This window comes from Thunnus albacares, chromosome 10, assembly GCF_914725855.1.
Source record: "Thunnus albacares chromosome 10, fThuAlb1.1, whole genome shotgun sequence".
NCBI classification, from domain to species: Eukaryota; Metazoa; Chordata; class Actinopteri; order Scombriformes; family Scombridae; genus Thunnus; species Thunnus albacares.
This window is the reverse complement of record NC_058115.1, coordinates 8,615,513-8,642,294: the sequence shown is the minus strand read 5'-3', so window position 1 is coordinate 8,642,294 and position 26,782 is coordinate 8,615,513. Positions and strand designations below refer to the sequence as shown.

Sequence of the window (26,782 nt, the reverse complement as noted above, 5' to 3'; positions counted from 1 at the left end):
TGTTCCGTGAGTATGTTTGATGGATCAGTAAACGTTTATTGTTTTTAAATTGTTTAATTGTTCATTTTTGTTGTTTTTAAACGTAAGCTTCTTCATAATGTTGACTATATGTGACACCAACATATGTAGTTTAGCGGTTATAACGCAGGAATAAACGTGTAAGTGTCATTGACAGGTTTATTATATCCACAACTGTCACTTTCTGCTGCTGTAATGTTTGTTTACTTTAATGTCACATTAAAAACATGACATTTTTTTGACTTTAATGCACTTCCAGTCCCATCATCACTAATTTGCTAATCAACTCAGACCACTTATGCTCAGATTTTTTCCATTTAAATTAATTACACATCACATTACTCCACTGCCACTAGACCCCTCCTCCTTAACACATACATATCCTACATTTACATATGTGTAACTGCTGTCATTGACTGCATTCATGAATGAATTAGGATCATTCACACGGCCTTAGTGGCAGTTTATTGAGATTGACTCTAATGAGCACTGCTGTAAATTTAGCCTGTTGTAATAAATAATGAATGTGCTAACAGAGACACATCAGGGCTTTACATTATCCGGGGAGACACTGGACTTTATCATATTCTGCTCATTTTTAAAACTATAATATTAATTTAATCATATAATTTTGCTGTAAAATATGTTAAGAAGCCTCAATTATTTATATTAATTATATAACATTAGATTAATTGGTGTTCCTTTAGAATAATTGACACCTAATGCCTATGCTCATTGACTGTGTGTGTGTGTGTGTGTGTGTTGTGAATGAGTGTGTGTGTATGTGTGTGTGTGTGCTGGATATGTAATGTCTGCTTTAAATGCTCTAGTGTTCAGACTGTCAGCTGTCTGTGCATGTTGGACTGTTGCTGTGGACATTACGGGGTCGCTCTGACCACGGTTTCGGCTGCAGAGTCCACTTCGCATTTTGAGCGACGCCCCCAAATTCCGTGCAGAGTGTTTGCAGACCCTCCGGGACGGAGAGGTGGAGGAGGAATCGGCAGCTCCGCCGTCCATATACACTACAATCACCACGCCATTAGTTCATGACTTCATCATATCTTTGACAGGAGAGTTTGGACGGATTTTAGAAGGTAAGAGGAGACATTTTCCCGATACTTCCTGATTGATTTTCGCTGTTTTTGTTTGGTCGCCTTTTCCTGCGCGCAGCGCCGTGTCGCAGCGACCACTCGGACTGTGGTCAGCTCGCCGTGGCGTCGGCCGAGCACCGTCTTCTTAGGTAACCTTAATTACGGTCAAATGATCGATCGGGCCCCCTGATCGACCCGTCAAATGGTTTACACACTTGTCATGTAAAAAACGTATATGTCCCGTGTTTAATCGCCAGAATAGTTCTTCTACAAATGTGGACACGGAATATAGCCTGGTCTTTTTTTATCCACAGCAACCGCATCGTTGCGCACCTCGCTCCTCGTCGCCGATACCAGACAAAAGACAGCCTGTTTTTTTTACGCTTCACTATTTAGTCTTTCTTTCTTCCAGAGCTTAAGCTTTGGCTGGCACACATAACAGCAGTCGTCAAAATGTATTTGAAAAGCGCGCTCCACATTTGACCTGCGCATATGCGCATATCTTTGCATATTGTTGTCGCTCTGTTATTGATTGCATTGATATACCGTGAAATTCTTAAAGGGATACTGCCTCCTGTATGCGGAAATCATTGGCAAAGCATGCACTGTGTCTCATACATGAGCCTGTTCATCTCTGTTCAGGGAGTTTTGTTTTTCTAAACATATCTACATATATGTTAGATTTCTCTTTTTTTCTTTACACTGATTCTTTGACACTGTGTTTAGTGCCTGTGGTTGAGAAATATCTTCCAGTCTCATCTCCTCTGTTTACTCTCCCTCTGTTTTCGTCTCTCCAACATTTCTATTCTTAACCTTCCTCTCTTCATCCCCTATTCATTTCTAGCTCTCCAGGACTGTGAGGCTGCTGCAGAGAATGGGAATAGGGACACAGGCCAAGGCTTGCCATTTTGGCTGAAGTAACAGCAGGACGGTTGTCAACCCCGCATCGGCTTCAATCCCCTTTTCCCTCACCTCTCCTCCCACACACACACACAAACACACACTCTCACAAGGACAGACACTCCCACACACAGCCACTGCTATGTCCACCGCCGTAGACATCGCTGGCCCTTCCTCCCCAGATCAAGCCCACAGCAGCGCTAAAATCCCCAACGAGCCACTGAGACCCAGCCTTAAGCGCTCCAACCACCCCTACAGCCTCTCCCATTACATCTCCACCCCTTCCCCAGCCGTGGACGTCAAAAGCCTGATCCAGCCCTCCCCGACCCAGCAGCGGGCAGCCCAGCCCGGGCACACTAAGCCTCGCCGGGCCCCCTCCTGGCCTGACATGTGGGAGTCGCCCAGCGGGCTCCACCTGGCCCATGCCGCAGAGCTGCTGATGCGCGCCGGGCTGCTGGCTCTGACCCCCGCCACCACAGAGCAGGCCGGCCTAGGTGCGCAGAGCAGCCCACCAGCTAAAAGGGAGGCTGCAGAAGCGAAGGGGGGGAAGGGAGATGGGGAAGGAAGCGGATCCGGGCCTGAGGAGGAGGAAGAGGACTCCCCTGGATGCGGGACTGACTTCCAACCCTTCTTGGGCGCCTGGTTCCCCTTCAGCCCTGCTCTGTTCCCCCTGGCAGGTTTCCAGATGGGGGGAGGCCATTGGAGGAGCGCAGCCATGGGAGCTGAGGGCATAGAGGGGCTGGTGGCCGAGGGCTACTCTCCTGGTTCTCTAGGCGGGGGCAGCGGAGGGAGGAGGAAGAGGAAGAGGTGCGGCGAGTGCGTACCGTGTCGGCGTCAGACGAACTGCGAACAGTGCAGCAGCTGCCGCAATCGCAAGAGGGGACACCAGATCTGTAAATACAGGAAGTGCGAGGAGCTGAAGAGGAAGCCAGGAGGTCCTGGGTTTGAGAGCAGAGTGTCTGCGTTTGATCTAAGGGGGTCCGACTTTACTTTGGGTCTGGCACAGGAGAGAAGCAACGGAGCCTTGGATGGATAGTAATGTTTGTGGTGGCAGCATTTGTCAGAGGATCCTGGTTGGATGATTGTTGAGGGGCTGCAGTTTAAAAACACACGGGACACCATGTTAACACGCTCGGACTGTGGTTCAAAGATCTTCAGATCTTGTGTTTAGCGCGGAGCTGCAGCTCCATTTCAGAATGTTCACACTCGTTCCCATCCTTTCTTTTGACAATCAGTGAATTGGAGAGGAGAGAAAGAAGGATACCAATGTGTGTCAATATTTAGATGATGACAAAAATGCTGTAAATAGACTGTAAATATCTGGAAAACATTATGTCTTTTTTTACATCCCTTTCCAGTTTGGATGTATTGTGTTTCAACATTTAAAGAAGGAGCCAAATGTTTTGTTTCTAATGGGGAGTTTTGATTCTGTTGTTCTGACGTCACTGCATCAGTAAGAAATGAATGAGTTCAGCTTAGGCTAAATTATTTCATGTGCAACTTGTACTGTCTGTTTGCCCTTTTGAAATAAAAGAAATTGGCCATGTGCACTTGTCTACAGGCTGGGTTTATACTACGTGTGTGCGTCTTCATATTTAATTGGATGTATGTGTCTGTTTGCCACCGTGTTTCAGCTTGTACACGCGCGCACACGTGTGTTCATGTGTTTGTGTGTGAGGTTGTGTGGATTATGAGTCACCTAATGGTGTGGCTGAGAGCCTTATCGCAACCCCACAGACACACAAACACACCTACACGCTGCTTTGGCAAGTCCAGTGCATGCACTCAAACACACCTAACCTGACATGCACACATAATCACAGATACTCTCTCCTCTATTCACACACTGATGCAATTTCTCCTTTATTCACAAGTATAGATCATATACACGCACACACACAAACACACACATAATAAACCAAATGCAGAGCCAGCTGGACTGAGGCTACAGGGTGGGTTTTTGCTTGTTGCCGTAACGATGGCTGATGTGATAAGACCTTCTTCCTCGGCGCCACACTCCAGGGGACCGCAGGGAAGACGTAACCATGGCAACGGCCGGCCCGAGGTGTCACGCTATAATTGGGCCACGGCTGCACTTCCTGTGCGCCTTCAGTCAGGGGGATCGCAGAGGGACTGTGTGTGTGTGTGCGTGTGTGTGTTTGTGTGTGTGTGTGTGCATCTGTGGGGGTGGGGGGGTTGTGTATGTGTGTGTGTGTGTGTGTGTGTGTTTGTCAGGCAGGGAGAGAGAGGGAGAGAGAGAAAGCGCAGCACGCCAGCCAACGCAGGACACTGCCAACTCATGGAGAAAAGCAGTGAGCTCCAACATCACGCTATTACAACGCTCCCACTGAATGAGAAACACACAGTCTTTTAGTAAAGTCCACAGTCTAGTGTTTCTTCATCTCCCAGACAAAGGGGGAATTTCAAATTCTTGGATCTGCAGCTTTTTTTTCTCCCCCTCTTCGGTGCCTTTCTAGTGATTTGGAGCTTAATCCCCCCTCCCTGTTCTCGTCACGCATGCACACACACACACACACACACACACACACATACACACACACACACACACACACAGACACCGGAAATCTGTGTCACCCGCTGCCCAGCAGGTCCAGTGACTCCCTGAACGCCTGCAGTCTGGCTCCACTGGCCTGCAAGATGGCAGGAGAGAAAGGGAAGAGGAGGGGGGAGGTGGAGGGATTGAACAGAGGACGGAGGGGGTGGGGGGGTGGGGTGGTTGAGAGAGAGAGTTGGGGGAGTGGGGGAGGAGGAGGAAGAGGAGGAGGGGAGGGGAGGGGGGGTCGAAAGTGGATCCAGGGAGAGGGAGAGAAGGTGGAGGGGTGAAGGAGGGGTAGAAAGAGACGTGGTGAAGGGCAGAGAGGGAGAAGGGGGGTAAGAGAGAGTGGGTGAAACTGGGAGAGATGAAAAGCAGGCCACAGGGGGAGAAAAAAGAAAAACGGGAGAGATATGCAGGGAGGAGGACGGGGGAGATGGACAGCAGGGGATAAAGATAACGTGGGCCAAACAAAGAGAGGGGAGAGATGAGTGTGAGAGCCAGCGAACGGAGTGATGGAGGCCGATTGAAATGCAGCGAGACAGGGACGCAGGTAGACAGGGAGCGGGGGTTAATGACGGATGCATTGTCCAGATAGCCGGTGTGTGCCGTCACAGACCCCTGCGGAGCTTACATATGTTAGCACCAGCGGCCCTGCCCACTCTGGAGGAAAAACTCCTCTCACACTGCAGTGGAACAACCTGCCAGCCCAAGGCAACCTGCACTGGAGCTGGGCGGACCCTCACTCACGAGCCAGACCTTTGAAATTTTGGCCACTGCGTCTGCTTGGAGACACTGTGTCTCATTGTGAATGTTTTTTCCCCTCCATTGGCTGTATCCCCAGCGTTAGAAAATGTGTAACAGCTTTGCAGAAACAGCATCTTTCTGAGATCACTCCTCTGTTATCCATGTGTGTTCACTTTTATAAGGAGTCCACACACACATAACATGTCACTCCCAAACAGAAACACAAAGGTTTCTTACATCCTTGAAAAGCTCAGGCTCATCTGCCCTAAGGTTATATTTTGGTGACACTGGGGTCAAAGGGGACTCTTGACCTTTGACCCTCAAAGCTGTTAAAGGTGGATTCAAAATAGGCCAACTTCTATAAACAGCTTCATCCACCCCTGCTATCGTCTAACGCCGCCTATGAAAAACCGCTAAATAGCTTTAAAAGCAAACAGAAACTTATGTATTTCAGTCCCTGTGAAATTAAAGAATGACTATCACTCTCACCCAAACATAACCATAAAATCAGGTCCAAAAGAAATTAATTCTCAAAACATTCTCACACTTCAATCAACATCCTCGGGCAAGTTCACACAGTGTCCGTTTCTGAGGTAATGTGTACACAAAATTCTGTTAATCTTTAGCTTGCTGCTGATTTCAAAAAAAGGCACAGTGGTTCCAGGAAGTTAAGCAAAGCATGCTGATAAAGTCTGTCTGCCTGCCTGCAGTGATATTTCATCACAGCTTCTTTTTCACGCCACCTCGTGATGTGGAATTGATTGTTGCCATTGAGTATTGAGCTCGAAGTTGCTCGCACTCTTCAATTTGCATGATTCCCACAAGCGTTTCCTTTTTAACGGGGAGGTAAATCACGAACAGAGCTGCGATGTCGGTTACACAAGGTCTTTAACTGTGATTTTTATAGTGTGGTCTGTGATTATTAGTTGGAGCTGGAATTTAGGAGGTCCATTTGCCTCATAATCTGCGTATACTGATTCATAATGCAGGCTAGTTTACTATACGATAACTCTAACGTCGTTTTAGAATCTATTTGAGGATATCTTCCAAGAAAGTTTACTGTGACGCTGAGCTAATCTGTTTTTTCTCATTGGATCTCTACTGATCTCAGTATAGCTGCTAATTCTAAATGGCTCCAATTATTATAAATTCAATCTGTGTTTGTTTACATGATAATTTCATTTTTCACAATTACCGTTTTGTAACAATAACAACAATAATAATGTTGTATTTATAACTACCGAAATGTATTTTCAACTGACCTATCCAAAAATGATGCTACATCTATTGAGTTTTGGTTTAGTTTCCAGGGATTAAAGGGGAACTGCTCATGAGTTTTTCCAATAGTGTCCGCTTCTGTCATCAGGGTTATCTCGAGACAATACATTTTTGTGGGCATGGAGTTTGAAAGACAAGACCATTAATTAGGAGAGTCTAACAAAAAGGTGTTATCAGTTGCATCGTGGGAAATGTAGGATCCAGTGTTTGGCCCAGACTCAGGACTCAAAGTCAGGATATCTCGGCTTCAGCCACATCAATTTTGACCATTCTTTTTTAAATCTGTCCCTCATGTTAGTATTGAACTTATGGAAGTGCAAAACTAAATCATTGTAGTGCCCCTTTAATTGTGGTTGGGTCATGTTGGTTAAGATTAGAGTAAGACTGGTCATGTTTTCACTTTTTTTTCTGTAAAAAAAGTTTAATCCATGACTTGCAACTTTTTGTGCATAAAACATAAACCGCAATGTATTTTGGTAAAAATAAGTATGGAAGTCTTGTGAGATCAGGCCAGAGTGACACAGCATATTTTAGATATAAAATGTATATCGTAATTTCTGTTCTGTTAGGAAATTATACAAGAAGCACAGAGCCATTAACTGACTGTCTGATCTCCCCACTCTCCACTCATTCAGAAAATGGGATGTGTTTTATTGTTCCAAAGGCAACGGTCTCAGATGTGCAGTATCTATTCCTGGTTGGTGTAATCTTTGAAGTTTACTGTCATACAGATGCTTAGTCAACACAGGAAGAGTGTCCTAACTTCACCTCCTGGGCCTAAAGAACATAAACAGGAGCACTAGCAGACTCTTAACAGCTACAGTAGATAGGTTAAAGGTTAAAGTAGAAGCATTACAAGTCAATGACACACACTTTCTTATGGGACAAAGATGACCGGACTCCTACAATGCTTTACTGGGAAACCCAACACTGTGAGACTATATATAGCGGGGCTTTTCACACTGTGTGCATGACTGTTGTGTCAAGTCAAGTCACATGATTCAAGATATATGGGGTGGACACACACACACAGATACACGCACACACTCACACTCACACACACACACACACACACTGTCGTGTTTCCATCACTTCAGAGGACATTACATTGACTTATATTCATTTTCTAGAGAATTATCCTAACCTTAACCATAACCTCTATATGCCTAACCTTAACCTTAACATAACCCTAAACTAACCTTAATTTTAAAAATCTTCACTCTAAAATGAATGATTTACATTATGAGGACTTGTATTTTCTCCCCAAAGAGAAGCAAGTCCCCACAACATGAGGAATACCTTAACTCCACACACACACACACACACACACACTCTCCACTCCCATACAGAAGCACATACACAGAGGCTGAATCCTGAGGCTGAGGGCGTGGAGGTGGTGAGGGAATGCGAGGAGGTTTATTGAGTTGGCTCTGACGTGTTGCTTCCCCGTGACCTGACTCCCATTTGCTCTGTCTCCTCGACCGTCTCGCCCTCTGTCTCTCAGTCTTAACCACATGCTAATCAGCTTTCTGTGCTCTCTGTTTGATCTCTGATGGGCTGTTTTCTGATGCATCCCGCTGAATAGATAATCATTGTGTAAGCGGCCACTATCAACAACTTCTCTGTGTCTTCCCCGCTCAGCCTTCCCCCCCCCCACCCCAAACTGAATGCCTGCTATAACCATAAGAACAGACACAACTCTGTTCAAATGCAAGAACAAAATAAAATGAGTTATTAAGTGTCATTAATTTGTTCTTTTTCATACCAACAGCAGACATACAATCCCATTAGGTGAATACAAATAGAAGGTGAAATACTAAACTCAAAGAGTCAGCAGGAGCAGGATCTTAGCAAGGAATTAGTGACCAAGTAAAGAGAGCATGTGACCAAATAGTTAGGTAGTAACTACAGCTCTAACGTCCCAGTCTAAAAATGAAGAACTGTTACATCTCTTATTGTAAAACAGTTACTCTCTGATGTCATATTACATGTTAGTACAAGGGTGATTCAGTCATTTTCTTTAGTTACTTGCATTTAATACCACTCAAGAGCTACAGTGTAGTCAGTAAATATTTAGTCAAGGACATATTTTTAATGGTTTTGTCTCCAGGACACTAGAACTAAAACGAAACAATAATCATTAGGTTAAATTGCTGACTCTGCTTTCGGGTTGTTTGAGGGTGTTCAGATTCATAATGGGTGACCAGAATAGCAATTTTTGCCATATTTATACATATTCCCTCCAATTTTATGACAATGTGGCAGGATCAGTGATAGTAACATACAACTAAAGCAACAAAAGATATGTTTAAGGCAAAAAAAGTGTGTAATTTATTTTACTGCTTGGTCAAGTCAGTCACCTGACTATGTCATCAACTGACCTCCGCCCATCTGATCATGTGTTTCACTTGCTGGAGACCAGACTTCAGGCAAAGAAACCCCAAAATAAGCAAGAAGTCAAGATTTTTCATGGAGGATACCAATGGTTGTAGTCTTCAGACAGTGACCGCTGCAAAGAATGTGCAACCAACCAAATATTAAATATAATATCATATGGTCCACTTACTTTCCAAAGCTTTCAGCCATATATCATGGACTGCATCAGCAGATGGAGTTAGCTCATTTGTCATGGAAATGTTTTAGTTGTTATAATATAGTGACCTGAATATGGATTTATATGTACATGACCAAAATATGAAAATCCTGTAATGGATTTTCATGTGATAAAAGTTTATTTTGCCAAACTGCAAACTGTCAAGGATTAACCTTCAAACTCAATTGAATATGATAGATTTATTAAAATCTACCTTAATTTGTGAAATTACCTTTGGTCCACTAAAACTGGATAAAATTCATAGGATTTCTGAGGATGTAAACATCATTAATTTTAAGATATGAGGCAGATCTTTAACCTCATAGTTAAGTTTCATGTCACATCCAATGTGCTGGAGAAAACAAAAATGTCTCACCAAATGCTTCACTGTAGGTCTCTTTTGTGATACTTCATAATCTTGGTAAATTATAATTGTACTCATGACACCATTATATCCTATTCAATCACATAAGAACACTACTTTTATAGTCATCAGACTAATTAAGGGGTGGTTCACGTAATGAGGTGACAGTAGCTCAGGTGGTAAAGCAGGTCAGCCACTAGTTGCAGGGTTGGTGGTTTGATTTCCTCCAAAAACAGCATCCAAAAAGACTTCTTGAGCAAAAAACTGAACCCTAAACTTTCCTTGATGAGCAGATTTGAGTGTTCATAGACAAACGTGAGGGATTGTAAAATGAGAATCAGAATAAAGACTCTATATAGATACAGTCAGACCAGACATCATGAATTCAGTCCTTTTACTTAACATAAAAACCCTTGCACCAATGTGATTATTGCAGATATAATGGATGAAAATGTTGTCAACGCTGCTGAAAGTCAGTGGAGTTAAAGCAGTACAGTGACAAGTTACATGCACTTTTTGATTAGTACAAAATAACTTTAAAATGAATTCATCAAATAAAATGTTTCTCAGTTCCCAAAAACCTGCTCATGACATCTCAATAATAAAACTTTGTTAACACTTATTTAACAAGTAAATCACCATACAGGTGCTTTTTCATCCATAGTCAAAAGTCTCTGTGAGCATCTCTCTGGACATCTCTCTGCCTCTGCCTGTCAATCACAGAAACTGTGTGAGCGTTATTTGAACTCAGCAACATCAAAGCTGCTACTTTTTATCATTCAGGTTGAATTCAGTTCAAAAGCTTTCAAGTCTCACTCCACCCCCAGACGTTTCTCCGTCTGTAGGTCGGTCCTTGAATTGAGGCCTAACAAACTGTATCTCAGTTCACCGCCCAGGTTAAAGTAAGGATCCTGTTAAGGAATTGTATGCGGCCTCGGCCTGGATCAACTGTGTGTAACTGAGTCATTATTTTCTGCACAGGGCTTGTTACACTCAGTACAGTAAGCTCTGGCTCTTTGGGGTCACCGTGTTGTCTCTAAGCAGGCTGGATACGCCTTAAGTCCTAATGGATCAAAGGTGCGCTTCTTCCCTGTAGATGAGCAGGCTTGGCAGGTACAGGAGGCTTGGTGTAGGCAGGTGGTGTGCTGTGAGGATCGTCGGTGAAAGCTTTCCTGAGCTGCGCCACGCGACCTCTGTATTCTGATTTCTTCCCTTCGAAGCACACAATCTCTAAGACGGAGAGAAAAGAGTAAAGTGAATTCCTAAAATCCTGGTTTTATCCAAGTGATATCAACCTGCTGATATCAACTAGATTTGGGGGAGAGTCCACCAATGACCAAATGACAGGCTATTGTTTGCACAGTGTGATAAATGATCAGACATACACTAACAGCACTAGCATCAGCTAGGTGTGGAAGACTGAGGCTCTATCACACATTAACCTATAGCAGGACAATCTGGGCCACATAGGGGCAGAGTAACAAGCTGTAACATTGACAAATCACCTTATGAAGCTGATATAGCTAACATGTTTGCAAACACTGTATAAACATCCAGCAGACACAGAACATCGTTAGTGTTCATTAGGAGTCGTGTTTCTAGTGAATGTAAATCCAATATTCACTCTTATTATAGTTCTGTTTTGGTCTCCTGAGGGAAATATCTGGCTCTATAGGTGCAAAATGTTCCACTTTGTTCATCAGCTAGCTGCTAACTTGGTCTGTCTGCCAATTGTTGTTGTGCAGGTAGTGTACAGTGGGTTTATCTGAACTTTTTCTTTGGAAACAGCTGCTTGCTTCTGCTGGAGACAATGCTGATGAGAGCAGTAAGAATGAACCAACACAAAAAGCTGTCCTTCATAAAATCAAAACAATGAGCTGAAAGATGATAAAACATCCCATAAAGCTGAAGGGAACTGAATATAGCTGGGTGAAAATTATTTGTTGGTTCATCACTACAAACAACCCCTTTCACATGATACATAGTCATAAGATCCTTTGTTAAAATCAAAATGTTGATTGGTGCAGCTTTAAGCAAGCTATTCCTACCATACAGCAGGTACCGTTCAGGATCAATGTTTTGTCTGAGCCGAAAATTAGAAATTTACTAACCTAGTTTTACTGAATGTCCCTCCAGTTTACAGCTGTACTTTCCTGCATAACCTGACAGTAGTCTTTTTAAGCAGATAAAAGAATTGCTTGCAAATTATTTATGATGGAAGCTAGCTAGACCTTGTGTTTACAGAATTGATGATCTTGGTAACTAAGTTATGATACATGGTTTGATAAGATTACTGAGATCTCAACATTTTTGTTTTGTTTTTATGTATATAATACATTTCTGGTCATTTTTGTTTACTCTTTGTTGTCTTTTTTTTACATTAAGGAATGATTAGCTCAAATTTAGACACATACTTCCTGTGTATGACAAGTGTCACACCTTACAATACACAAACAGCACATATCATTTAAAAATTATAAGAGAATTTTACATTTGCAACCTGTTTTCATCATAAAAACACATAAATCTGTATCAGGTCTCTCTCTGCCTCTTTCCTCTCCTCTTGTTTTCTCACCTCTGTCCTGTGGGCCGGCCCTCTCTGTGTCTGACAGCTGGGATTTGAGTGGCGGCTGGTTGCCATGGCTACTAAAATGGGGCCTGTAGAGAGGAGCCCAGTCGCTGAGGTTTTCCGAGCTGCCGCCGGACTCGCTGTCGCTGTCCTCGGTGGGGTCCTTCAGGTCGTCGTAGGCGCCGCAGGAGTCCATCTCCTCCTCAGACAACTGGTAGCTCAGTGAAGTCGGGTCATCCTGTGTAAGTGGGACACAATTTGATGATAAGATTTATTCAGTGACTGTCCATCTTTACCATCTTGACTTTAAAACCCACATGCAAACACATGAACTCACACTAACATCTGTGAGGGGCAGCTGAATGTCTTCTTTAAAGCCGAGCTGCTGGGCCTCTCTTCCTGGCAGCAAGTCCACTGTCTGGATGCCATTCATATTATCACTGTGGAGTCTGGAAGACAAAGACGTCCATTTTTAGTCCCGGGCAGACAGTCGTCCCAACCTTTGAATCAATCCTCCAGTTAGTCATTTGGCAAATAACTTCTATAATCAAATTGGGACGAGGAGACGGCTAGCTGACTGAAACTCTTTAGTTCACTGTTCATCTTATCAAAGACAATCAGAGTTATGTAATGTGTGGCAGAGACTGAGGGCTTCATTAAGGTGCAGAAACTTAGCGTGATGTTCTTGTGTGATGATTCAGAAACATGCTGCACTGGTGGTAATTAATTTAATTTCCACATTCTGATGTTTCGCCTTTATCTTGAATAAGTAGGAGTAGAAGTAGTTATTTTTTCTTTTTAGCTTTTCATTGGTTGTTTTTAAATTAATTCATTAAAACATAACTACACTTAAAAGTACACTCTCCTCTCTTCAAACTGCTGCTGCAAAGCAAAACAAAGCAGCTCTGTGTTGCTTCATGTTTACAGTAACAAAACAGATCCTGCTGTTACACAGTCTGGTTTTATGCTTCCTGATCACATTTAAGCCGGTCAATCAGTGATACCGTGACATTTTTAAGAGTGCTTTGCAGGGTTTTTTTGTGTCTACCTATTGTTGATGAGGCCCTGAAGGAGTTTGGAGGACCTGAACTCATCCACCTCTCCGATCACGATGACGCTCACATCTCCGTCCCGACCGAGCAGCCATCTCACATGCTTATTGGAAGCTGGGAAAAGAAGAAAAGAATGGAAAAACAACATAAACATGTTATCTTCTCATCTCCATGTGTCTGATGGAAGTGGCTGCCTCATGAGTTGTTATTCTGGCTTTTATCCAGAAGGTGGTGCTGTGCTATAAGTTTAAAGCTTGGCGAGCCTCACACAAAGGGCAACACTTTGTCCTCTCTTCATTTGCACTCTCTCTTCTTCTTTTTTCTTTGTTTTTGTGGCTATTTGTCTGTCTGTCATTTCAAATAAAAATAAACTCATCCTGTGTCACTGCAAAGCATAATTCATAGAGAATATTGGGGAATATAGTAAATACCAGATACCCTCCTTCTATCAGTGAGTACGCAGAGCTGCATGAAACTGACCTGGGTTAGTTTAACAGAAACTGCCTCTGAAGTTTGAATTGGAAACAGCCCACATGTTGCCAGTGTTTAGCTTTGCTACACAGTGTGTTGACTGAGCTGAGCAGGGAATCCATTTCATTCTCTCTGATTTGATCATTAATTATACTTCACTGTATATTCATACAATTTTATGTATTATAAATCAATACATTTAGTAATAATGGAATGCATAATTTCTTTTTTGTTATGTAACTTTGTGTGACACAATATATAAAAAACCCAGCAATATTTGTTCTTATGTCATCAGTTTTGCATACTGGAAAACAGGAGGGTATTTTTAGTTGTTACATCATTGTGACACAGTAGGCAGAAATAGACCCCACACCTCAGTGTGTGATAACAGGTGTTTCCATTACAGTGTCTTTAGTCAAAGGTAAAGCACCTGCTATGACATCACTGACTGGGGTGTGGCTTGAAAATTCAAATCCTCAGAGATTTCCTGTACAGCAGCTGTTTTGTACCTTTTGTACATCAACATGGACTTACTCTTTAACAGCGACAGTAGACTCAATGAATAAATAATGCAGGAGAAACAATCACCTTCTAACAGTGAACTGACTCTACGCATTTCTACGTAACCAGATAACAAGAGCAGCTCTGTTTCTGTTCATATTTGGGGGGGCTGACTCGTATTTGCGTACTGTCACACAGCACATGAGGATACATTGTGTAGATGTCTCACCTGAACAAAGACCATCTCTGACGTTAGTCATAGTCTGTCTGTGAAACACACCTTTATGTTCACAGTCACTCTGACCGCTCTAATAACCAGACTTACTCAGAACTGAGGTTCCTTTCTTTATTACAACCACACCTACAAATTAACCAGAAAAACAGCTCATACTCGAAATATTCATTGCTGGGAAAGATTTAATTGTGTATTTATGTTACAGGCCTGTATGTACAGGTAAGGGTTGTCTTTCCTGCACCGAGAACAAAGAGTGAAAGGTGCCAAACTGGACTGTATGTTGTGTAACGAAAAAACACACAAACAACACACACTCGGTCGCCTCTCAGGTGACATGGCAGAGATTGGGTAAACAAAGACAGTAACTTAATATGTGGTTTAAAGCGTGGCGACGCCCTAAACCAAAGGGCTTACTCAGTCTTATTCAGCTTTCAGCTGGTAGAAAGATTCGACCGGTCTGTCACACACACACACACACACACACAAACATATATGTCAGTGCATGCATGATGGCACGCATACATATACATACTCTGACACCACGGCCACGCAGGGTCTCGGTGAGTCAGATAAATATCTTAAATGCAGGAGGGGTGAATAAAATGAGGAAGAATAAGAGGCAGAGCAGAACTCAGGGCCATATTTCTTTGGATGTAATCTAAACACATTAATCAGATTGGTAACCTGAGAGTGTTACTACACAACCTGTGTATCTGTGTTTCATTACTCATGTGCACTCAGGGCTGAGGGGATTTTCTGATCAACATCAGCTAGTTGTAAAGAGAGCTCAGATGTACACTTTTACAAAATCTGAAAAATGTGCCACCTGTAATAATAATAATAATATTTTGATAACAAATGTGTGTGTTTGTTGTGCCTTCATCCTTCCTCAAATGAACAGCACAAGGGAGATGATGGACGATATGAAACTCAAGCTAAGTAATGATGCTAATAGTAATTAATTACAGTTACAGTAACTCTGCATATAGATTCTTTTCAGAATATTATTAGAGGACTAAATGGAGCCAAATCCAAATTCCTTCAGCGCCACCCCTCGTCCGTCAAGAAGTTGTTGATTAGTTCAATCAGTTCAATCATATTTTCCGCTTATTATATTCCCCTTAATGCAGTTTCAAAGCCCTCAGACTGCCAGGATGTAATTCTCGGGGGGAGAAATACTAAATACCTTGCCTAAAAATAACCACATTTAAAAATCTTTATTCAAAAAATAACCCAATCAGCCTCCGGTACGCAACACATTTCCTGTTATTTGTCTCTAACTGTGGAATGTAAACTTCTCTTTAAGTTGTTAAAACCCCCAAAATTCCCAGACACAATACTGAGGACATGACCTCTCCTCATTGTCTACAATCATCGCTACGGCATTGGGAGCAGGCTAAAGATATTTAAAGGCAAACTGAAATTCAAGCAATAGTTTGACATTTTGGGAAATACACTTATTCACATTGTTGTCGGCTAAATATAAGGCCACAGCCAGCAGCCAGTTAGCTTAGCTTAGCATAAAGACTAAAAACAGAGGGACACAGCTAGCCTGACTCTGACAGAGTCTTCAGTAAGTTACTGTATGCTGCAAAAAGAAAAAGCCCGCCACGTAACCTCCCGTAAAACCACAACTTGCCTTTTTTTTACACTTTGGTTTTTGTACTAATTAAACAAATGACATATAACGTGTGAAATAGTGAGCTTTAGTGGAGCTGGTAGGTGGATTTTGTTACCTTTGGACAGAGCCAGGCTAACTGTGTTCCCCTGCTCCAGTTTTCATGCTAAGCTAAGCTAATCAGCTTCATACAGACAGAAAATAAACGCACTGCAGTCTGTGATTTTATAACCCTTTTGTCAATACATTATTGTGAAATTTATGACACCCTGTTATTTTTCTGTAAAGAAATGAGAAAAGCTAGTATCTCTGACCTCCTGTCACAGTTATGTTACCACATTTCATTACCTTGTTCCTTCCTCTTGTTTTACTGGAAATCATACTCATTCAGTGTAACTGAATGAGACACATGTTTTCTCCATATAGCAGTTCTTCCTGCCAGTTTAACCAGTACAATAAAGTCAGTGTTGGGCTCTCACCTTTCTTTGGCCTGGTGTTGTTGTTGTCCTGTGCTTCCCTTTCCTCCCTCTCCTCCCTCTCTCTCCAGCGCCGTACCTGCTCCTCTCTCATCTTGAGGAAGAGGATCCTCTTCTGCTCCTCACTCAGGGCCTCCAGCACCTCCGGCTCAACCCACATGTCCTCAAGGATTTTTGCCAGCATCCTGCCTCTGTTCCCCGGGTACCAGAGACGTCCGTCAGCCCCTCTGTTTCTCTGTCCAGTAGGTCGTGTTTCAGCGGTGGGGTATGAGCGCTCCTTTTCCTGCTCCGCTCAGAGTCAGGTTGCCTTTTCTTTGAAGGAGTCTGGGAGTCAGGTACGGTCCAAACTGCTGGAGGTCACTGTAGTGTCCTTTGTCAAGTGCTCTTCCTCAGTGCAGTAGGAGTGTATGGAGAGTGGCTCTCTGGAGGTGAAGGTGCAGTGTGTCTGGATCAACTGAGTTCTGAAGGTTGCTGTTTTGGTTTTTAAAGAGAGAGAGAGAGAGAGAGAGAGAGAGGGAGGGAGAGAGAGAGAGAGAGAGAGAGAGGGAGGGAGGGAGAGAGAGAGAGAGAGAGAGAGAGAGATTATATCTAGTGTTTTGTTCTCTTCCCCTTCATTCAGTCCTGTTCTGGCTGGCAGAACACAATGGGCCCTAAGCAAATAAGCCACAATGCCAAATGTAATGTGGTGGTCTGTGTGTGTGTGTGTGTTTGTGTGTGTGTGCTGGTGTGCATGCAGTGTTTACTCTACATTACAGTAGGCAACGAGAATGCCACTGTGCTTTCAAACACTGAAAGGCAAACAGGGGCAGGTTCAGTATGTCAACACACACACACACACACACACAGGGTGGGGTGTTAATGACTGTGTGCTATCTGGGGGTAACAGACAGAGATAGAGAGCTGAAGACAGCTACAATTCCCTTAAATTTCTGCACTGACAGAGGCTCATTTCCTCTCACACACACAATTTAGAGGACATTACATTGGCTTACATTAATTTCCTGGAGACTTACCCTGAACTAACCTTAACCTTACTGTAACCTTAAACCAAGTCTTCACCATAAAATGTAATGATTTACATTATGGGGACATGTGTTTTGTCTCCAAAAGGGAGAGAAGTCCCCACGTGACTGTGTATACAGACTTATATCGCCACATGAGTGGAGTGGAGTAAACACAAAACAGTCCGACTGTTTTTAGCACCTTATTACCACACGTGACACTGATAGCCATCAACGGCCCTCCCAGTTAGATAGAAGTCGGCCAGGAAATACTCAAGAGCAAAACCTAAGTAAACAACCTTCATGATAAACTGTGTGTAAACACAGCATATAAAAGCAGCCTCCACCTACTGCACGCCTTTAAAAGATCTGAAACCGTGAGTTGCTGAACCAGAGCCAATAGAATCTGTGATAACGGTTCAAAAATCCCTATTTGAGGGCATTTTGATATTACCGTAAAGGTGACACAGATAAAATATCAGCCCTCATATCAGTGTTTCAGGTGTGGCCACGTGCACCACAGCTGAGGGTTTTGAACCATATACTAAACCTTACACCAGACTTGTATGATTGTGCAGTTTCAGGCTAAACAAAGAAGTACAACAATTATTTTCTGCCTCTAGGAGCTGATGCAGGACAAAATCAATTGCACATATTAAAAGCAACATTGATTTTAAATACCACATGCAAAGCAAAAAAACTTGATACTGTGCTGGTTTTCTTTGGAAAGGAATATTTAGATATTACACTTATTTGCATTCTTGCTGAGAGTTAAAATGTCTCATGTCTGTATGCTAAATATGAAGCTACAGCCAGCAGCCAGTTAGCTCATCTTCATAATACAGGAAACAGGGAGAAACAGGTTTCCTGGCTATATCCGAGGGTAACAAAATCTGCCTATTAGCACCTCTGAAGCTCACTAATGAACATGTTAAGTCTTCACTGATGTGACGACAAGACTCCAGGAAGTCACTGCGCCCGGCCAAGAAATAGTCGCATGCATAACCAAAACCTCATCATCTTTACAGTTTTGTCAGAGCCAGGCCAGCTGTTAACCCCTGCTTCCGGCCCTGGCTCTAGCTCCATATTTAGCATATGAACAGGAGAGCGGTATCAAATTAACTCTTGGCAATAAAGTAAAGAAGCCTATTTCCTTCAAAGTTCAAATATTCCTTTAAAGAGGCAAAGAACATGGAGGGAGCATCTTACTTTAAATCCATATAACAAGGATACTTACAGTGAATTATGTTGTGGTATTAAAAACATAATCAGATAAATCTGCAGCATCCAGGTTCTCAGTTCACTGTCCTTAATCTGCTTCTTCAAGAGGTAAAACTAACTCTTCAAGCTTGTTGTAAGACCTTATGGCCATTGAACTGTTGTCATTTCAGTGAATTAATTCTAATTATGAATAATTAGTCTGAGAACCAGCATCCATTCATTGATCTGATTATTTGACCCACTGAATGTCACACTGAGATTCTCTTTCAATATTAGTGAATATCTTAGTGAGTGAAGGGTATTTTCATTCATTCTTTTGTAATGTAAGAGTTGTGAAGCCCTCTGAAACAATTCAAACTGGGCTTGACTTAAAGATTTACTACCAAACAGCCTACTCAAGTTTTCCATACCAAGAATCACACATCAGAGCCGTATTATAGCTGCATCACAGCTCCTATAATTAACTGTACACATTTGAACTTGGGCACAAAGGAATTATTCAAATCAAGGCATAAACACGCTAAACAGAGAATAACACATACAGCAAATCAACATCCACACACTCAACTCTGTTATTCACATATATAGACAAAGCATCCAGCTCTGGCTCTGCTCCAACATGCAAATAGGTCCGGGATTTGCTTCTGCCTCCGCTCACATGCAGAGAAAAGAAAGAAAGAAAGAAAGACAGAAAGAAAGAAAGAAAGAAAAGCAGGCAGAGGAGAGGAGAGGAGAGGAGAGAAAGGTGTGTGTGCGTCGCATACTGAGAGAAAAGTTTGAAAAGTCTCTGCGTGTGAGAAAACATTGGCCGTCTCACAGTGACAGAGGAGAGTGGGAGAGATAAATGAACTCAGACAGGTCATAGAATGGCAATTACGGCAAAGACGGACAGAGAAAGAAAGAAAGAAAAAAAGAGAGAGCAGAGGAAGGAGAGTGGACTTACTCAGTGGTTGCCAGCCGGTAGCATCTCCAGTCTGGGTTTCAGTGCCTCTGTGAGTGTGGTATGATGAGTGTGTGTGTGACGTGAGAGCGTGTAAGAGTGAGCCTTTGTGTGTGCGTGTGTGTGAGTGTTTGTGTGGGGTCAGGATCAGTCGTCAGCAGCGGTGGAATGCAGGCTCAGCTCTGCTGTGCTGCATTTGTACTGAATAGGAGTGGGACGGGCTGACATTGGAGCATTCATCTTTTTCTCTCCTCCTTCCTTCTTCCTTCTTCTCCCATTTACATTCCTGCGCTGCTACAAAGAAAAGAAATGCCATCAGTAGATTATCACATAGTACTACACACTGTGTACTGCTATAAAAACATGTTTCTAATCTGCTCCCTGGTGACATTTAGAAACATGCAAGGGCACAAGGACTTTAATTTCCCCTGACAGGCTCTGTAACCTTCCCATATGTAGCAGCATGGGAAATGTGGAAGCAAAGAGCAGGAAGTGGGAGTAATTCTCAGACTTTTTTTTTTTCTGTATTCACTGTTTTAATTTTAACTGACTGAGCTATTTAAACCGTTCTCTGTCTCTCTTCCTTAAGGAAGTCCTGCCAGCTTTGTATGAAACCATTAATCCCAACACCACATGTGCAGGAAGGAATCTGGATATTTATTCCACTGGACTGTTCTGTCAACAGGTTGTTGACACACTTACGAATCCGGCAGTCATTGTTTTGTGTTCGCTCCACCTTCACGGTGCCACATCTGATGAGTCCAGTTGGATGGTGTAAATGTCAGTTGTATGCCTCTGAGTAACTATGACTAATAATATTTAGTGTTCTCTGTTATAAGATGACTAACCTGTTGGCTTATTTTTACTGACTTGTCAGGGTTATGCAGGTGTGACCAACACAGACTGTAAACACTGACAGCAAATTTCGCTGTAAATATTAGTTTCTTCTTCCTTGTTTCATTTTTTGTCTTGGTTCAGTAGGTACTTGATATTTGCAGTACAGATGTGAAGTGAAAGTGACAATTTCACTTAAAGTGAGACAATGTAACTTCTGCTTCTGGTAAAAGCCAAAATGTAGTGTAAGAGTAGCACAAGTAGAGGAAAGGGTCTGTAATTTCTGAATAGTTTTGAGGGAAATAATAGTGAAATTGTCATTATTAACTTATTATTGACAACTTTATTTCCAATTTGTTGAATTGTATGCTTTCCTGTAGACAAATTTCATACTTTAACACGTATTAAATCAAACAAGCTTGCAATTTATTCCTTATGGATTCAACTTTTCGTTTTTAACTGTTAAGTTTGTCTTTCAAAAGTTACATAGTCTCACTTTAAGCCTCATGACCTTTATTGCAAACTTCTCAAAATGATCCTGCACACTATGAAAAGATTATGGTTCTAGACATGTTTTTCTTTTGCAAGGATTAGATTGAGTCTTTATATTATATTAGCTATAAAAGAACATTTTCAAAACTGAGCATGACTATAAAACATTGTCTAACAAACATAACTTCTGCTCATGTACCTACAGTATATGATCACTCTGAAATACATTATTTAGAAAGGGGATGTTAAAGAAAAATCATCCAAAAACTTAAAGCAGACCCCTGGAGTAAAAACAGAATCATTACTTCAGTGAGATTTACCCCAGATTTCAACCACACTAGGCATTACGCAAAATGAAACCACAGCTATCACCAGTCGGGTTTCCCCCAAAACCAGTGTTGCAGTGATACCAGACACTCGTTTGTTTGTCTCTCAGTTTGTCACTGGTATCAGGTCAGAGAACTCAAGGTCTGGACTCAGACACATGAATACAAACAGCTGTGTTCGTCTACTTCCGTGGGGACTGATATTTAATTTTTGGAGTCAGTTCCCATTCATCAAATCAAGCATAACTTTAATGTCTACACTTGCCCTGAAATAACCCAGATGTTCTTACTCACACTTTTCCTTATCTTAATATTGTTCAGTGGAAAAAAGATAAAAGGAAGAGCATGCACACAAACGCACACAAATACTTTTTCCCTCCTTCCCTTTGGGGTCAAGGTCAGATCTGCTGGGGGAAAACAACACAGTGATACGCATATGGTAGAAGACTTGGGGGGGAAACATAAACACATCAATCATATACCAGCATGAAACTTTCTGGGTCAGTTTAAGATCAGGACAGCAGAGCAGGTCTGTGTATTTATTTATGTATCATGTTCTTAATCCTGCACATGGCCCTTATAACCATAGGCCGCACCTTTTATTATTGTTTATAATAAATGGAATTACTCATAAGCAAGAAATACTTCTCAGGAAGCAAGTCATTTATCCTTGTCAGCCCACGTTCTCACCTTTAGACTTCCTTGGTATGGCACACCTGGGGAAAGTCCCAACATTTATCAACACAGTGAGTCAATACATGTGAATACACGTGGAAAGATTCTGACCATGTGGTCACCATGGTGGTCACATTCAAATGGTAATTCTGCATGCACAGCACCCTCTGCTGGAAAAAAGGGAAAATAGCAAGCCAGTAATACATGAAGGGATACCAAATGTTGTTGGGCCACAGAAGAGCACTTCATAAAACCTGATTAAGTACTGGAAAAATAAACAGATTTTTGTGGTCATAGGACAGAAATAATTCAGCATATTATTACCTGTTGATTCTCAGTATGTATTAAATTTTGAGCAAATTTGAGCAGAGAAAGTCACATTTGTTGGTTATTGCATGATGCTGCATGAGGAATCTGATGGTGACATTTTATGCTGTTCTTAGAGCTGTAAAGAGACTTCTAATAACTTAAACTGCATTTTTGCAGAATCTTGAAGTTTTGTAGTGAGGCCCAGTGTCAAAATCTACTTTTAATGCATAAAAATCAAATATTATTACACATCTAATTAATAAAGTATATGATAAATAATCTGGGAGGTCTCTAACTGACTATATGTTCATCATGTTGTTGTTGGCATCTTTTCCTCTGCTGTACACACTGTGTGAAAAGCTTCTTTGTATTTTCACAAGTTTTAATCAGTTTTATGTTGATTTTATGCTAATATGGTGGAGACACTTAAATAAATGGACATTGAATCAACTTAAAGGTTGGGGAACAGTATGAGGGGGGATTGGGGCCAATATTGGACATTTTTGCACTGGGTCTCACTAGAAGTTTAATCCTGCCCTGTTCCAGTCCACTTTGGTAGGCAGTGACCAAGAATACACAGTCAACAACATTCCCCATGACCTTTGACCCCTAAAATCGAACGTGCATCCTTAGACAGAAAGAAAGCAGATTCTGCCAATAAATCTTCATTCTCTGTTGAGACCAAATCTACATAATCTATCTTGTTCCAGCATCGACTGTCTTTAATTCATATCTGAATACAACACAAAGAGTAGAATTACAATATGTCTCAACTGACATCAACAGCACATGCTCGGGACGGCAATTTTCTCTTTTAACCACAAGATTACACTTCCCATCATGCTTTTGGGAGCCTTATTCAGCAACATGGTCAGGCAGATTTTCCATGGCAAAATTATTGGTATTCCAAACATGTTCTCCCCTCAACCTCTCCATGTTTAATGCATGGACCCCACTGACATAGAGCCCGCTCTGTGAAGAGGATGTGCATTAGCATGGATTCACATGAGAGGTGTTTGTGGTTAAACAGACCGCAAAGTAGTATTGCTTTAGTCCCCAAAGTAATTTAACTGGCAGAACAAGCTGTGCTGGAGCAACTACCCTTGGGTGGTCGATATGACATGCTGCAATTGTTGCAACGCATGTTGACTGTTTTTGCATGATTTGCATAATGAGTTTTAAAGAGTTCTTCAGCAGACTTTAGCATCATTACGCCACATAGGCTGTTATTATCAGGCAGAAATATAAACATCCACTGTAGATATTACTGTACTAAGATGCCTAAATGTCACATAAATACTCGGAATATTTTATTATAATCAGGTTTTGTATTGATTGGAAATTAGGTCATATGCTGCTCTGAACACAACACTGACATATTATCAGCCTATAAAGTTGATATGGCTAATAAGTTAGCAAACAATTGTTTGTTTATACATCCAGTAGACACACAGCAACAATAGCATTCATTTGGAGTTATGTCTCTGTCTACCTGATGAATGTCAGTCCAATATTCATTCTCCTTTTTGCTCTATTTTGGTCTCCACACACTCCTGCTAGAAACATCTGGCTCACTAAATGCTCCACTATGTCCACCAGCTAGTCACTTACTTTGTATGCTGTTGCGGTGCTGCTGTGTTAGCAAACAGATGCTTATTTACACATCCAGAGTTGCATTTCTGGCCAAATGGCAAATGTTAAGAATGCCCCCTTTTTTTCTCTTTTGGTCTCCCTGAACTCCTGAAAAGATTATTTGGCTCTTCAGCTGCTAAATACTCTACTATGTTCCCCAGCCAGTGACTAACTTTGTCTGTCTGCTGTTTGGTGCTGGTCGGCAGGTAGTGTACAGTAGGTTTATCAGAGCTTTTTCACTGAAAACACACATACTACTATATTACACATACTACATACTACTAATACTGCTGAAACTAAGTTGATGAGAGCAGTCAGAATGAAAATTATGGGCTGTAAATCCAGAACGAGCTGAAAAACGCTAAAATGCTCTGTGGGGCTGAGGGGAACTGTAGAGCTGATAGTTTGTGAGTATGTCACTGCAGGTGACCCTTCTTACACTACAAATAGCCATTTGATCTGTTGTTGATATAAATATATTGATGTGATATTGAAGTGCAGCTTTAATTTACAGTTGTTTGGTTTGAAATGAGTGTTGCTAATACAAACCTGGGAACATTTTGGAAAAAATTTGCAGCAGATGTGTTGATATAGGTTGGAATTCTCATTACTATCAGTAAAAACATTAATGTTTGCAGCTGGTAATCACTGCTAGTCCTGTAGCTTGATTATTGGTTGGTAGCAAGGCCCGAAGAGGAATGTTGCGAAAATGCTCCAGAGTTTGAACAGTGACTGAAGAATAATTGTACAAACCACAACATTTGAACCACAGCTTAGACCATCTTTCTGAAATATAAAGTGAAATGAAAACACAAGCAAATTTCCTTTTGACATTTCAAGTAGTGAGTGTGTGTTGGCTTCTTTTTGGGGAAAACTAGCAGAGAGGTAGGTGAGTTTGCTGTCTATTTCCTGTATACCAGTTACAGTCCACATGCTCCTTTAGCCCAACTAAATGTTGCACTGGCAAGGGTTTAATACCCCTACACATACACATACACTGTATGTCATTCTGCTATTAGGTGGTTAATATAAAAGCATATCTCAAATAACCCATTGGAGGGAAACACTCAGCTGGAAGATGTATGGAGGTTAATGGCACACGAGATTAACTCCTCCTGTGTATCATCATGTTGTCATTCATAAACTTTTTGGCCCCAGACAGTCAGCCTTCCATATTTTTATACGACTTCCATATTTACAACTTGGCACAGAGGGCCCAAGTGTGGCACTGTTGCTATGGTGACTGGTCTGTCTGTTGACCCGGCTGCCCAGCAGACTCGTAGTTGGCATGCAAACACACACACACACACACAGACACACACAGCATCTCTAACACAAATGGCACATTCTGTCACCACGTTGGCAAGGTCGCCAGTGTTTTCCTTGTTTGTCTGTCTGGCTGTCTTTCCCTCACACTCTCTCACACACTTACTCACACATGTGTGAACACAAATAAACACAGAATGGGTTTCTCAATAAACAAACAGGCAGCTCTTTGGGATGTATGTACATTTTTGTAGATCGATCGATAGATAGATAGATAGATAGATAGATAGATAGATAGATAGATAGATAGATAGATAGATAGATAAAGATGCATCTCTTTTTCTCTTTTTCATTACCTCCATCTTTCAGCTCAGTCTTAAGGACAAGTGGTCACAGGTGGAAGTGACTGATGCTCAAATGAAGACCCTCCCCCTCGCTCTATTTGCCTCTGTCACGTGGAGAGATATGTGTCATTGTAACCCGCTTTTTCATGCCTGTGGATATAATGACCCAGATGAGAGCCACACATTTTACTCACTCACACACACACATGTGCTGACACGCCGTGTCCCCTCCTCTTCAGTGGTAATGAATGCTGATGAGGTTGTCAAGGGAATCACTGTAGTCCAACACAAAGCCGTGCAGCTAAGTAATGAAGCCCAAGCTGAAGAAAGAACTCCTACCTTGGACAAGTTGTCCACAAATTCAGTTAAAAAAGAAAGAAACATCATTCCTGCCATGGGAGTGATGTTTCTTTCTTTTTTACTGAATTTGTTACATTCAGTGGAGACCAGAGAAAGATATATGTTGTAGAACAGAAAATACAGTTGTTGTGTCTTGAGTGGTGACCAACATATTTATCTTGAGCTGTTGTTCACTTTTAGAGAGCCTAAGTGACCTTGTAACATCCACGGGTTTTTATTTAATAATTTGACATCCATCTACTGTTAGAATTAAAGAAATAGTTTCAGAGAGAAATATTGTACTTTCTACTCCACTACATTTGTTTGATAGCTTTAGTTACTTTTCAGATGATTTGACACAATTGATAATATAACAAGTTTTTACAATACAACATATTGTTAAAGATGAAACCAGTGGTTTCCAAACTTTTTGGCTTTTGATGTCTTACAAAAAGCAGTGTGTAGTCGGGGTCACATTTCAGATGTCTATGAGTTGTTAACAGCTCCACTAAATAGTGATTTTTCCCTCTAAACTTCTCACATGGTTCCATTTCAATAAATGTTCAAATGATCAAAAAGGTTTGTGTATCAGAACTTTATTTTTTTTCCTCTTTCATCTCCCATTAATCATCTCACAACCCCTCAGATTTATCTGGTGACCCTTTGGAGGATCCCAACCCATAGTTTGGGAAGCACTGGACTAACTATATGAAGTACAGTACCAGTAACATGCTGCTTACACACTGATGCTTCAGTATTAATAATCTTATGATGTCATATATAATAATATATCAGTCAGAGGGACCAAACCACTACTTAATACGTTTAAATAATACTTATACTTGCAGTTTTACTTAAGTAGGATTTTTCATGCAGGACTTTTACTTGTAATGGAGTATTTGTACATTGATGTATTGATACTTTTATTTAAGTAAA

General features: G+C 41.7%; 2 protein-coding genes across 3 annotated transcripts; one reads left to right on the top strand and one right to left on the bottom strand.

Annotated features, from left to right (window-relative positions):
* Nucleotides 1-877: 877 nt before the first annotated feature.
* On the top strand, nucleotides 878-3,557 carry cxxc5b (CXXC finger protein 5b). Its single transcript, XM_044363560.1, has 2 exons — nucleotides 878-1,112; nucleotides 1,954-3,557. Exon 2 carries the CDS (start codon nucleotides 2,152-2,154, stop codon nucleotides 3,043-3,045), a length of 894 nt encoding a protein of 297 aa, XP_044219495.1. The 5' UTR covers nucleotides 878-1,112; nucleotides 1,954-2,151; the 3' UTR covers nucleotides 3,046-3,557.
* A 6,368-nt stretch (nucleotides 3,558-9,925) lies between these two features.
* zgc:92242 (uncharacterized protein LOC436899 homolog) lies at nucleotides 9,926-20,050 on the bottom strand. Of its 2 annotated transcripts, none has more exons than XM_044364526.1 (6): nucleotides 19,633-20,050; nucleotides 16,471-16,938; nucleotides 13,163-13,280; nucleotides 12,458-12,563; nucleotides 12,121-12,352; nucleotides 9,926-10,775 (listed from the first exon to the last, which is right to left on the bottom strand). In XM_044364526.1, exons 2-6 carry the CDS (start codon nucleotides 16,649-16,651, stop codon nucleotides 10,609-10,611), a joined length of 804 nt encoding a protein of 267 aa, XP_044220461.1. In that variant the 5' UTR covers nucleotides 16,652-16,938; nucleotides 19,633-20,050; the 3' UTR covers nucleotides 9,926-10,608. The 2 variants fall into 2 exon arrangements, with proteins under 2 accessions (XP_044220461.1, XP_044220460.1); XM_044364525.1 differs by having other exon boundaries at nucleotides 12,452-12,563; nucleotides 19,633-20,048.
* Nucleotides 20,051-26,782: the final 6,732 nt, after the last annotated feature.

Excerpts from the sequence above, each read along its gene's own strand:
- zgc:92242 (XM_044364525.1), bottom strand. The coding sequence starts at position 16,651 with ATGCTGGCAAAAATCCTTGAGGACATGTGGGTTGAGCCGGAGGTGCTG. Across the intron at positions 13,281-16,470 it reads CAACACCAGGCCAAAGAAAG|CTTCCAATAAGCATGTGAGA; the intron begins GTGAGAGCCCAA and ends TTCTTTTCCCAG. Across the intron at positions 12,564-13,162 it reads CAGGGCCTCATCAACAATAG|ACTCCACAGTGATAATATGA; the intron begins GTAGACACAAAA and ends TTTGTCTTCCAG.
- cxxc5b (XM_044363560.1), top strand. The coding sequence starts at position 2,152 with ATGTCCACCGCCGTAGACATCGCTGGCCCTTCCTCCCCAGATCAAGCC.